This window comes from Magallana gigas, chromosome 9 (assembly GCF_963853765.1).
Source record: "Magallana gigas chromosome 9, xbMagGiga1.1, whole genome shotgun sequence".
Taxonomy (NCBI): domain Eukaryota; kingdom Metazoa; phylum Mollusca; class Bivalvia; order Ostreida; family Ostreidae; genus Magallana; species Magallana gigas.
The window spans coordinates 34,835,286-34,849,073 of NC_088861.1; the positions used below are offsets into that span (position 1 = coordinate 34,835,286).

Below are 13,788 nucleotides of genomic sequence, written 5' to 3' on the forward strand. Positions count from 1 at the left end.
ACATATTTTTTTCAAACCCTTGTACAACATTATTTAAACATTACAGACAAAATCAAGTTAACCTTGCAGACATCCATGATCCCAATACACCCCCTAAAACTATGTTTGTGGGGGTTGGGTAAATGTCAAAATCCTTCTAATCTGAAGTTTGCTTGGCACTTACCACTCATCTGTGTGCCCCTGCCTCTGTCGCCTGTCTTTCTGGAGTAAGGAAGCGGCAGTGACTGATTCCCTCTCATCTGAAATCAATAGTCTTTTTGTTTTGCAATCTTAGCTTATTTAATTAAACCTACCGAAACTGTCATGTATTCCATCGGGATTTTACAAGCTCTAGCACGATTAATTATCAGCATCAGCTCAAGACATTATGGTTAGGAAATGCATATGGTTTTTATTTTAACTGACGAATATAATTTTCTGTATTCGAAAAAAGGCAAAGGTACTAGTTAATTTTTAAAAGCAAGAAATGTGAAATAATATTCTACATATCTAATATATACAGTGTAGTATATGTTAAAACATTTTCTGTAATAAAGTATAACTTTTCGAAAAACATGATTACAGATTTCTTTGCAATACTTAATTCCATGAATTAAAATTGGAGCTAGACATTATTAGTTACATTGTTTATAGTTGACCTAATATGGTTTATACATGGTCAGTAAAGCTCCGCTCTCGCCCCATATGGAATTTACTGACCATGTATAAACCATATTAGGTCAACTACAAACCATGTAACAATTATATCTTACCGACTGCCTTTGTTTTAATGAAACAATGAAAATCAAGATAATATAATAATATTACAAGTTTCAGTTTGAGTACGAAACATGACGACATAGTGCTCTAAAATGACGTCATAATGCTCAAAGGGGTGATATTTTCTACTGACTATGTATGAAATATACATGGTCTCCACGTGACTGCTGTAGGCCAATGATTTTCTTACAATTTAGCAGGCGGTAAGATATATTGAAATACAAGACTCATTTTGAAGACTGAATATCATATAACTTCCCTATGTAACAATATGACGCACATGCAAAACATTAATCCAATATGCTGCATGCTGTGTGCTTATACTTATTGCACAATAATCTTTACATGTCTCTCTGGAGTCCTAACGTGTTGATCTGAATCCTGTCCCATTCTCTCGATCAGCTGTTTGTCATCTTTCTGTATCCTAAGCTCCAGTACATCCCCCTGGTCCAGTATCCCTTGCCTGGTTCTGTCCGTAAGCTGGTGCTCGGCCCGCTCTTTCTGTAGAACAAGGACATCCCTCTCGGCTTGTAGCTCTACGACTTTAGCTTGCTGGGTCTCTACATCTCTGTGGGCTTTTGTTACCTCTTCTACCAAGCCACTAACTTTTCCTACAAATCAAAGTAAAAACAACTGTTAATCATCAAAGATTAAGTGAACTTTGCTATTACAATGAAAATCAAGTCGTTTATAGACATATGTCATAGCTATTATAATGCAAAAATATTTTTCAGGTAAAATACTGTGGAATCATTAGAATTCACAGTGGCTCAATTTTCGTGGTATTCGTGGGTACCCTCGCCCACAAATTTGCATCCTCAACGAAAACTAATTATTAAAAGTTTGCTTTACCTACTGAAACTGAAAACTGACTCATCCACAAAATTAGATCCCTACGAACAAGCAAAAAACCAACAACCCACGAAAATTGGCCCCCATGAAATTAAATGATTCCACAGTAATACAACCCTGAATTAGTATTCAATAAATATTTTTTCTGACAAGAAAGCTGGTTAACAAGAGGCCCAGGGGCCACATCGCTCACCTGAGCAACAATTGCCTTAATTCTGATCAAATTAGCATAATGATTACAGTATCAAAATATCTTGACAACTGAATACAGTAGATCTTGCTAAAAAAAAAAAATGAAAATCTGCCAATTTTTATCCACCTCTTATTTTTTGGTAAATACCAAGCCCCTTTTGTTGTTGTACCTGTAAGAAGATTTTTCTCTATTCCTATATAACCCCCCCCCCCCCCCCCCATTTCGTGGCCCCACTTTTCTCTAGGGAATCATGGTTTCATCAATCTTAAATCTGCATAACCTGTGCTTTCACACTAAGTACTGAGTTTTGGACCGAAAACTTTCCCAGAATATTTTTAAAGATTTTCTCTATATATTCCTATGTAAAAATTCAAACTGCCATCACGGTCCCGCCCTACCACTAGGGACTGTGATTTTGCAAACTTGAATTTACACTACCCGAGGATGCCTCTACACAAGTTTAAGCTTTTCTGGCCAAATAGTCTTTAAAAAGATTTTTAAAGATTTTCTCTATATATTCCTAAGTAAAAATTCATCCCCCATTGTGGCCTCACCCTACCACTGGACTATTATTTAAACAAACTTGAATCTATATGTTCCGGGGATGCTTCCACTCAAATTTGGGCCTTCCTGGCCTAATAGTTTTGAGAAGAAGATTTTCTCTATATATGAAAATTTATCCCCAAATTGTGGCCTCGCCCTACCCCCAGGGACCATGATTTGAACAAACTTGAATCTACATTATCTGAGGATGGTTACACGCCAATTTGAGCTTTCTTGGCCAAATTGTTTTTAAAAGAAATTTTTTAAAAGATTTTCTCTATATATTCCTATATAAAAATTTATCCCACAATTGTGGCCCCACCCTACCCCTGGGGACCATGATTTGAACAAACTTGAATCTACACTACCTGAGGATGCTTCCACTCAGAGTTGAGCTTTCCTGGCCTTAAAGTTTTTTAGAAGATTTTTAAAGATTTTCTTTATGTATTCTTCTGTAAAAATTGATCCCCCAATTGTTGCCCCACCCTACCCCCGGGGACCATGATTTGAACAAACTTGAATCTACACTTTCTGAGGATGCTTCCATTTTAATTTGAACTTTTCTGGCCAAATTGTTTTTGAGAAGAAGATTTTTAAAGATTTTCTCTTTATATTCCTATGTAAAACTCGATCCCCCAATTGTGGCCCCACCCTACCACCGGGGACCATGATTTGAACAAACTTGAATCTACACTATCTGAGGATGCTTCCACTCAAATTTGAGCTTTCCTGGCCTAATTGTTTTTGAGAAGAAGATTTTTTAAAGATTTTCTTTATATATTCTTATGTAAAAATTGATCCCCCAATTGTTGCCCCACCCTACCCCCGGGGACCATGATTTGAACAAACTTGAATCTACACTACATGAGGATGCTTCCATTTTAATTTGAGCTTTTCTGGCCTGATAGTTTTTGAGAAGAAGATTTTTAAAGATTTTCCCTATATATTCCAATGTAAAACTTGATCCCCCAATTGTGGCCCCACCCTACCCCTGGGGACCATGATTTGAACAAACTTGAATCTACACTACCTGATGGTGCCTCCACACAAGTTTAAGCTTTTCAGGCCGAATAGTTTTTGATAAGAAGATTTTTGAAAAATACCAACAAATTTTCAATAATTCTCAATTATCTCCCCTTTTAAGAGGGCGTGGCACTTCATTTGAACAAACTTGAATCCCCTTTACCTAGTGGTGCTTTGTGCCAAATTTGGTTAAAATCTGCCCAGTGGTTCTTGAGAAGAAGATGAAAATGTGAAAAGTTTACAACAACGACGACGACAACAACGACGACGACGACAACGACAGACAACAGACAAATTGTGATCAGAAAAGCTCACTTGAGCCTTTGGCTCAGGTGAGCTAATAAAAACTATACATTTGACAAATTCAATGCAATTTTAAACAATCATCTCACCTTCCAATTTCTTATTTCTTTCAGTTAAATCTTTATTCAAGCTGAAAAAAAAAATCGAATGGAAAATAACAGATACACTTGAAATGCATTAAAGTGTACAAAAAATACTCTACTCGCCCAATAGAAATATTATTGATCAAAGAAAACACCAGTGACCCATTATGGCAATCAACAACATTATTTTAAGTGGATTGGAACAAATACAAAGTCAAATTCTCGTTAACGTTTTGTCCTCCATCGGGAATGCATGCAAACTTTTGCGTAATATCCACAATTAATCTGTTACACACAGTATCTCTCCTATCTTTATTTTATTACAACGGAGATCGAAAAAAATACAATCCTTAAGTACTGAAATTAGTATGAAGTCAAAATGCTTTTCCTCTGTTTAACCTAATTTAAGAGCCCATCTCCTGAGTCATGGTGTACACTTATAAGATGACAATTATGAGCAACCTGTTGGTAAATAGGACCGAAGTTAATTTTCTACAATCTTAGCTTTATCTGATTTCATCGACCATTATAGCAAGCATCATTAGTTCTATTTATGACAAACAGTCTTGCAAATTATACTATAAGTGTCAGCTCCAGTCCTTAATTGATGAATTGTACAGGAATTCAAAAGAAAAAGATATACACATATATGTATACATCTATAATGATAATGATAAGTTTTCCATCCCTCCAATCAAGTCCAATTAATTTTATTCAAGGTAAAATTTTTAAAAACATTCTAAAACATAAACAGATCCTAGCTTACTTGATTGTCGTTACAATTATTTCATTACAAAAGCAGAATTTGGAAATAAAAGGTTGTAATGTAATGAACTTTCACATATTTATTGAATATCATACTTGAAAAATATCTATCTTAGGTTTTAACATTCACATGATTGTACTTAAATGCATCTTAATTAACAAAAGATATGAGCTTTGAGAAAAAAAGCATTAAATATAATAAATGATTCAATTAAAGAATTTCATCCTTTATGAGTATGTGTTCAATATTCAAAGCTGCATAAATAAATCATGATCATGATATTATTCATCAATAGAAAAATATCTAAATTTTTAGACCACTCCTGAAGCTTACATGTCATAGAACACAATATAGAGTGTGTCCGACTCTAGCACAATGAGTGGCTTAACCAATCGGTCCTCTTCCTGTGGCCCAGACATTGTTCATAGTCACTGAGCGAAGTTACTAAAGAAGTCAGAAATACTCCAACCAAAGAAATTCCCTCACAAACATGTTAAGTACTCCTTTTATAAGTAGAGAATGAATGCCAAAACTGACAAAAGTTTTAGTTCAGAAACTCATCATGATTTATTATAATTAACTTGTATCACTAATCTAAAACCACTCAGTAAAAATTCACCAAACTTTAATCACTTTTCCTGACATCAGAAATGTTGGACCTTCAGTTCTATTAATCTTGATCGTCTTCAGCAAGATATAGATTGTTTTCTTCCCCAAACACAAGACACTGGATCTGTTTTTATTGTTATAATCCCTTTTAAATGCTCAACAAGTCTCTCTCACACCAGAATTAAGGAAATTCCAAAGTCATAAATTTCCATTCCCGCTTTTCTTCTCCCCACAGAACAGGCAGCATGGAGAGCATTTGGAATAGTTGATATTGATTGGAATGAACTTGTTAAAGATGGACCGACTGTCGTGTATCGCGATGATCTTAGTCCCCCCTCTGTTTATCTACTGCCAAACGAGGAACAGCTCGCAACAGCTTAATCAAGAGCCATGATGTGCAAGGAAAAAAAAAGACACCAAATCGAATGACGCCAAAAATTTGATGCCATTCAACGATATTATAACTGAAATGAGAGGGTCCTGGCTGCCAAACGAGACAAAATTAAGTCAATATCTGACAAAAGTTAATCCATTTTGTCTTTTGTCCACTCAGACGGGATGCGGTTAGCATCTCACAGTTGCAGGGATGTTAAACAAATTGTGTCTTTACATCCATCAATAGTCTGGATATGGGATAACTAAGAAATCCAATGACATCAATTTCTGGATAAAGCCGACAGAACAAATCACTTGTCAGACAAAACTTTTGTAGGAAATCCCATAAATGTTGAAAGAGAAAAAGCTTCCTTGTTTGTTACAAAAAAAGATAAATATCTCCATCTTTTAATATAAATCTATTGCATATTGTTGTTTTTAAAGCAGGTCTTTGAGTCAACAAAATAATTTTTTTTTTTTTTTAACTTTGGAAGGTCAAACAAGGTTTTACATTTCTATTTAAAGTCTGAGACCGGTAATTCATTTTTTTTTGGGGGGGGGGGGAGATATTTGGTTAAGAGGGCGTGGGAGTCCCACAAGTAATGTCTAGAGCAACTTGATAGATAAATATAAGAGTTTGAAGGTCAGACTTAAAACAATTTACACTACAATACATGAAGAACTGTGGGTCTGATTTTGGGATTCCAGGGATATCAATCATCACTTTTCATCAAAAGTCCTTCTATAATTGATGGTACAAAGACTACTGCAATTTAAAATCTGAAATTAATTCTATTCTAAACCAAGATTATTGCTCATTAATTCTTGTCAACAGCAGTTCTCCTGATAAACTCTAAAGGATGCAAGACTTTTACATAGACTACAGAAATACAGTAAAACATGGTTATAGCAAACTTGCTCATAATAAATTCATGCTAACAGCGAAGTGATTTTCATTCCCCCTGACTTTGACGTTGTAAAATTTACGGATATAATGAATTAAGCTTATAACGTAGCAAAATTGCCCATCCCTGGCACTTCGTTACAGGCATGTTTTACTGTATCAATGCTGTGTTAGTCTCGCTTCCTTACCTCTGCAGCTTTTGAATCTCCATCTTCAACACTCTCTCTGCTCCAAACCTCTTATTTTTGTCCACGTGTACAAAGGTGGACTCTTTGTCTTTCAGCTGTCAACAGAGAAATATAGAAACGTCTATATGATCATTATGTCTGACTTTTAAATGTTATATATAGTACCAGATGTACCTCAATTTAATAAAGATTTCAAATCTACAGTCACCTACTTTAATTCCAAAATAGAGACTTATTACGAAAGTGGAATATTGAATTAACTTTCCTTCTATATATCTCTACAATTTTCTATTTCTGATAATTCAATATTGAAAACTTTCTTTGGTACAGTAACTCCAAGAGATATTAGTGTTTTATAACATACTTTATATACACCTGCTATTTTGGGAAGCATTAGGGATTATATAGAAGATAAGTCTGGTTTTGCGCAAGGTGATGAGTATATCATATATAGTACATAGTGTCGATATACTGTTTCATACATATCAATAAATCAGGTAGAAGTTGAACATGAAGCTAGGAAAAATATACAACAAAAGTTCCTGATTTTAATAAACAGATTTAATTTTCACTGGAAATAAGCTCATAAAAGCTTTTTATGTAAAATAAAGTAATAAGTCTGACAGGTGTCAGTAATAAAGAATACTGGAATAGGGAAAAGATAAACTCTGTTGAGAGTCAAAATCATTGGTGTTTGAGTAAGATGCATTTTATTGCTGGAAGAAGGATACTTAAAGTAAGTTTACAACAGTAGATTCAATTCATTAAGAGACAGATACAGAGAGAGAGAGAGAGAGAGAGAGAGAGAGAGAGAGAGAGAGAAAGACACCTAGTGTAAATGGTATTAGTTATATATGACCTTCCTCTCCAGGAACTTGATGTTGGCACGCTCCTGGTCGATCTGGTCCTTCAGGATCAGTAGTCGCTTGTCGGTCACACTGTCCCACGAGATCTTGTTCTCAATCACATCGTCAGCCGCCTCCTTCAACACAGCGTTCTCCTCTGTGGTGTACAAAACATAGACAAAATGATCACATTTAAAGTCAAATCAAGCATGGGTAATGATGATGCTGACGGACAGTTTATAATTCTTTTTAAATAAATGAAACCTTAATAGTTTATCAATGGACAAAATTGAATTTGGCTTTGTATAAAACAAGTCAATATGTTTATCATTGTAAGCTTTTATCATAACAAACACAAATAAAACTAGTAGACTAATTGTTCTCGAACAATTAGAGGTCTTTCCACATTATTGTTTTTTATGTTTGAAATAAGATTGCTTTTATAGAATAAAGTATTTTTTCTGTGTTACTTTGATAAAAAAGTGTCAAACGATTAAGTTTGCAATTTGTTATTGCTTGACCTTGACCTTTGACCTTAATGTCATTTTGATCTGACAAGGTAGACGCTTCAATACCAAGTGGTCCGATGTATATTTAATTATTGACTCAAAAATTATTTGTGTTTTTATTCAATGTTAGAAACTTTCAGGGGCAATAACTGCTAAAAAGGGACTTGAGACCCTTTCGGTATGAATAAATTGAAGGAGTGTCTAAGTGTACTGAATAATTAGTAAACATTTCAAGTCTCTATCTCTAACGGTTAATGAGGAGTAGCGATAACAAGCATGTTGTACAATAGGGGCAATAACTCTATAATTGTTACATGGTAAGGGTCAATGGGTTATGTTTTGAAATGTCTTGAGATGTCCTACTACATCCATGAAAATGTTTTTTTCTAGCACCCCAAACAAAAGAGATCTGAAAACGCATTAATTTAGAGATTTCCAAATGACCTTGACCTTTGACCTTTACGTCATTTTGTTTGGCCAAGGTAAGCGCTTCCATCACAAGTGGTCCGAAGTCTCTATGATAAGTAATAAAAAAGTTGGAAGTGATTTTATGGAAATGTAAATACTTTCAGGGGCAATAACTACTAGAAGGGGGCCTCAGATCCTTTCGGTATGAATGGGTTGAAGAACCCTCTAAGTGTAATGAAGACATTGGTAAAAGTTTCCAGTCTCTATCTCTTACGGTTTTTGAGGAGTAGCGATAACAAGCATTTTGTACAATAGGGGCAATAACTTTGTAAGTTCTAGGAGTTATCACGAAAAGGGTCATTTAGTACCATAACTTTTAATGGTTAATAGCATAAAGAAAAAATTGTTTCAATACATCTAGAAACAAAAAAGCTGTCCCTAGAAAAAAAGAGAAGAAAAAAAATAAAAAACATAAGAAATACAAAAGGTCTTTCACCTGAAAGGTGGAAAGACCTAATTTTCCAATACTGAGATCAGTTATTTCTCTATATTTACATTTTCCAGTGTCTTTGCCTGTGATAACACTACATATTGATTTTGTACTATATAACCATAATACAAATGATGCCAAATTGAGGCGCCAGCGGGGTTTGCTTATCTATATTTAAATATTTAGTCGTACAATGGTTTAAAATTTTATAAATATAAGTAATAAGGAATCATTCTTTGAATATTATGAGGTGATAATTTCGGTCTGGGCGTGATCAAATCTATCATAAATCCCTTCGGGCTTTATTGGATATGATCACGCCCCGACCAAAATTATCACCTCATAATACTCAAAGAATGATTCCTTATTCCTTATTTACATGTACTGTTACAGTATTTGTATAATGGTATCCCAGGTTTGTACTGCAAAGTCATATCTCATTATACCATACATGTACATCATATTGAAAATATCATGATTAAGATTTGTAAAAAACAGATTAATTAAAGACATTGTGTTAATGAAACAGCATTGATAATAGCATTTCAATTTGTAAATTTACCTCGTCTACAGAGATTTTCACATTTGACCTAATGTATAGATCTGCATTTCAAAATATCTATATTTGAATATGTAAAATGAAGTACGTACCACCTCATGTAAAAATTTGTGGGTTTTTTTACCTTTTAAGTACATCAGACATAAACCATACTCATGAAATATGACCACATAGGTCCAATTTTGTCACAATTTTCAATTTTTAATTAGGTATGCTTTCCAGGTGAACATCAATTTTTTACGAGTAAATCAATGAAGTGGCATTAAGCCGCACTTATTAGGGATTAATTTCCAAAATATCATAAAAATAGATTAGAAATTAGATTCACTTCAATATTTTATTGAACTGTCAAATATTCTTTCAATTAAAAATGTGTGATAAAAGGAGGCATATGAATAACGGCCATTCAGGTCAGAAAAGTACAGTTACCAATAAAAACATGAATGTATGTCACGACTAATTCTTTAATATTTAAATATTATGATGATTCTATGAATAAAAAAATCATGATTTTAATCCCCAAAAATGAATGCAAGTACATGTACCTGTAAAAAGAAAATCAATGACTTCTGTTCATGTTTTTTTTTATGCATTTTAATCTATTCAGCTTACTTGCAACAAAAATACTATATGTCTAAATATTACAAACAAAATACAATCAAAATTATTTTTGTTGTGATGAAACAAATTTCTTACCTCTTAGTTTCCTGAATTTTTTCTTCTGTTTACCCAACCTGTTACCCGGTAAATTATATACAGGAAGTAGTTTATTATTAAAGTTTTGTCATACCATTTTACAAAAACAATGATATTCCCAATCCAAATAGAAGGAGAACTTTCCATTAAAAACAAAAAATTGAATGTCTTTAAAATGAAAAACTTGAAGAAATGCATTATGATGCACTTCAATTTTATTAACCATTTGTGGTTGTTGCTAACAAAAAAGCAGTCACTTCCTCAGCATGTATTTATACCATTCAAAAAATGATATCATTTATTACAGTTTTCATTTGAGCCTACAAAACTTTTGAAAACTGTTTGGTCTTAAAGACAATTTTTTTATTCAAAACTTCTTAAACTATTTCCATAAGGTCTGCTTCAAATAAATCATAACTGTAATAAATGTTTGAACATTATCCACACCTGTGATCCACATCAGTTTTTGCTTGAGCCAACACAGACACTTTCTGCGTCAGTTTTGACATCTGTTCCTCTACTTTTTTAACAAATTCAGAAAACTTTTCATCTTTGACATAGTTAGATTTTCCAGGCTCTAGGAAATGACAAATCTCTTCCAACAAATTCTCTTGCTTGTTCTGATATTTCTCCATCTGTAAAATAAAAATATAGGACAAGAAAACTAAATTTAAAGGTTTTCTTTTTCTTTTCTTTTTTTTTTTTTGGGGGGGGGGGGGGGGGGGGGGCGGCAGGGAATACGTCAATCTATCAATATTGTTAATCCTTTTTGTAATATGGTATTGAAATTAATCACTGCATCACTTAATACAACAATGCCTAGAAACAAATCAGTATTTTATTGGCCTTACCAACAAGTTCACTCCTCAATGGAACAGAAACAGAAAATTAAAGTTTTAAAATTCTCATTGAATCACCAAATAACTTTTCTATTTCTTACAACCAGTAGTATTTCAAACCAAATTCTTACAAACTTGGACATGTCCAGTGTGAGGTCGTCCTTGAGGGAGACGGAGTAGATGCTGACATTAGGATCGCTCTCGTCCACGTCCTCATCATCTGAGGAAAATAGAGGGAACACCTGGTCTATCTCTTTCTCACACAGTGGTGAAGGCATGTGGTCTCCATCCTCCAACTAATTTTAAGTAAGCAATGTAATACTTCATTAAGCATTATTATCCAACAAACCTCAACTACATTATATTTACATTTTCAACTTCTGTGATAACATTATGAATCAATTTTGGAGCCAATAGCTCAATAATTTCAAAAAAGATGAGCAACACAAAATAGGCGTCTTTTAATAAACCGGTAATTGACAAAAGGTATTGGCTGTGCTGCGTAGTAATACATAGCATGTGCCTCATGAAAAAATGGTGGTTTTAAAACGTTGTTTTAAAGTGTAATATGAAATAATATATGTGTAAGTAATAAGGAATCATTCTTTGAGTATTATTTGAGTAATCAAATTTTGGTTGAAGCGTGGTCATATCTATAATAAAGCCCTTCAGGCTTTATTGGATTTGACCACGCCCTGACCAAAATTATCCCCTCATAATACCGGTACTCAGAGAATGATTCCTTATTCCTTAAATCATATACATACTTTAACATTTCACATCTTGTTCAAAGCACCACAATTATTCAAAATTGATCAATATGATTTTATTCTTCTATATAAAAGCAAATTCTGCATAAAACTTTACTCACCATCCCTCGCAGTTCCATGCAGATAGAGTTGTTCCTCTTGATTGGGGTACTGCATGGAAACCGCATCAAGTTATCTCCCTTATCTTTGCATTCAACTGTCTGTTTCAAACTGATAAATAAAATTAAGATTTTCCCACAACTTCACAATCAGGAATCAGGAAGAGAAAAAAAGAGATCTGCCCTACAATTATGGTCATTTAAAAAATACTCTTGAAGTCAATTCCTATATGTGATCTTTAAAATTCAAATTTCCTCTCTTAATGAACAAGACTCATATATATTTTGCCAAATGATCGCTCAGTTAATGATGTATATACCTCTCTATAGCTTCATTAGACTGGCAGAGTTTGGCCTGCAGGTTTTCCTTCTCAATTTTCAGCTCCTTTGAAATGTCAAATTTTTGTTATCATTATCTATAAATCTTATAAAATAAACTTATTATCTAGAGATTGGGTATTTTCATCTTTTCAATCTAACATTGCAGTTACACAATGGAACACATTAAAAGAATTTCTACAATTATATAATAAAAATTTCAAATCCTGTCTTTCACCATATATATCAACAGAACAATTGGTTTGTGTTTCTGAGTTGTGGTGATATTTATCTTCAATGGTTTTAAATCTGAAAACCTACCTGCACAGTGCCTGATAAACTGAGGATTTGATTCTGTTGATTCTTCAGGTCCTCAAATCTCTGTATAAATATTTCAAACAAAAATAATACCCAATTTTTATTATTTTTCAATGCAGTAAAAAAGTGAATGGATGGTTAACCGTAACATTAAATCATTCCATTACATTTTTTTTCAAATTTTCAAATTGCAATTTTTTTTAATTTCCAGAGAGAGAAACTATGCAAAGACTTTTTCATCACAGTACATATTTTGTTTTCTGAGTCTGGACACATACTATTGTAAATACATGTATCTATATAAGTATTTTGATTGATTGTCCAAAAAATGTGATCCTACACATCATACAAAAATCAATCCTGGACCATTGCTTTTCTTTTTTATATACCAATATTTTAAATTTTTTTAAAGATTGCTGGCCGTTTGTGATATCCCGTCATCCATCATTTTATGATATTATAGTACAGCTGTATTAATTACATATCGAAACCATACATTACATGTATTGATTGCAATCACAAAAATGTTCCAGCTAGTTTCTCGGAAAAAATACCAAGACAATTCATATTTAATGAATAAGTATTAAGTCTTTCAGTTGCGTAATCATGTTTCAAACAAATATCTTATAGATCCATCAAATAATATATGGGTGTGTTGAACTTCTTTTACCTCTGAAAGCTGGGTTTCTTGATATCTTCTTATTTCTGACAACTGCTCAAGTTGGTGCTGTATAAATTGACAGATGAATTTATGATAAAATAATTATGTATCCTTACTACTTTCACATATATCAAATAAAATTTCTACTACATGTATTAACCTGAAAAATAAAATAAATGTAGAAATTTACGTTCAATTTTGACTACGGGGGTATTTAAAAAAAATTTCAACTATCTTGGTATGTTAAGGAAATTTTATAATTCAGCATGTACCGTATTAATATGTACCTGATATTCAACATTACTGGCCTCCAGTTCTTTGTTGCTTGCTCTCATATGTTCCAAATCACTTGTTAGATTGCCTATCTGTTGCAAAATTAATGACAGCATTGTCAGATCAACTACAGTACATCACCTTTTATTTACCTGCATCTCCAACCATTAATCCCAGTTCAACAAACAAAGTTAATCTACGGCTATAATGAAGATGTCTTGCAAGCTAATCATTTAGAAGCAAGGGCCGATAGTTAATATCCATTAATTCTCTGTAAGGGTTCTATTGAGGTAGATGATAGATTCTGTGATTTTGATTTGACTTTGATCCAAGGTTTATACACTACAGAGCAATATCAATTATAGACCATCAGGATGTCTGAGGTCTCCTGGTACAGCTAATACAA

General features: G+C 33.3%; 1 protein-coding gene across 7 annotated transcripts in view; it reads right to left on the bottom strand.

Moving 5' to 3' along the window:
• LOC105334848 (inositol 1,4,5-triphosphate receptor associated 2) overlaps window positions 1–13,788 on the bottom strand; it is a 56,705-nt gene that overhangs the window by 28,531 nt on the left and 14,386 nt on the right. For all 7 annotated transcript variants that reach the window (XM_066070566.1, XM_066070569.1, XM_066070568.1 and 4 more), the window contains 13 exons: window positions 13,397–13,474; window positions 13,119–13,175; window positions 12,452–12,511; window positions 12,133–12,197; window positions 11,816–11,924; window positions 11,076–11,240; window positions 10,553–10,740; window positions 10,106–10,143; window positions 7,458–7,600; window positions 6,599–6,693; window positions 3,763–3,803; window positions 1,105–1,370; window positions 164–239 (listed from right to left, as the gene is read on the bottom strand). In XM_066070566.1, the coding sequence (XP_065926638.1) occupies window positions 164–239; window positions 1,105–1,370; window positions 3,763–3,803; window positions 6,599–6,693; window positions 7,458–7,600; window positions 10,106–10,143; window positions 10,553–10,740; window positions 11,076–11,240; window positions 11,816–11,924; window positions 12,133–12,197; window positions 12,452–12,511; window positions 13,119–13,175; window positions 13,397–13,474 (1,381 nt within the window). The remainder of the gene's footprint in view (window positions 1–163; window positions 240–1,104; window positions 1,371–3,762; window positions 3,804–6,598; window positions 6,694–7,457; window positions 7,601–10,105; window positions 10,144–10,552; window positions 10,741–11,075; window positions 11,241–11,815; window positions 11,925–12,132; window positions 12,198–12,451; window positions 12,512–13,118; window positions 13,176–13,396; window positions 13,475–13,788) is intronic.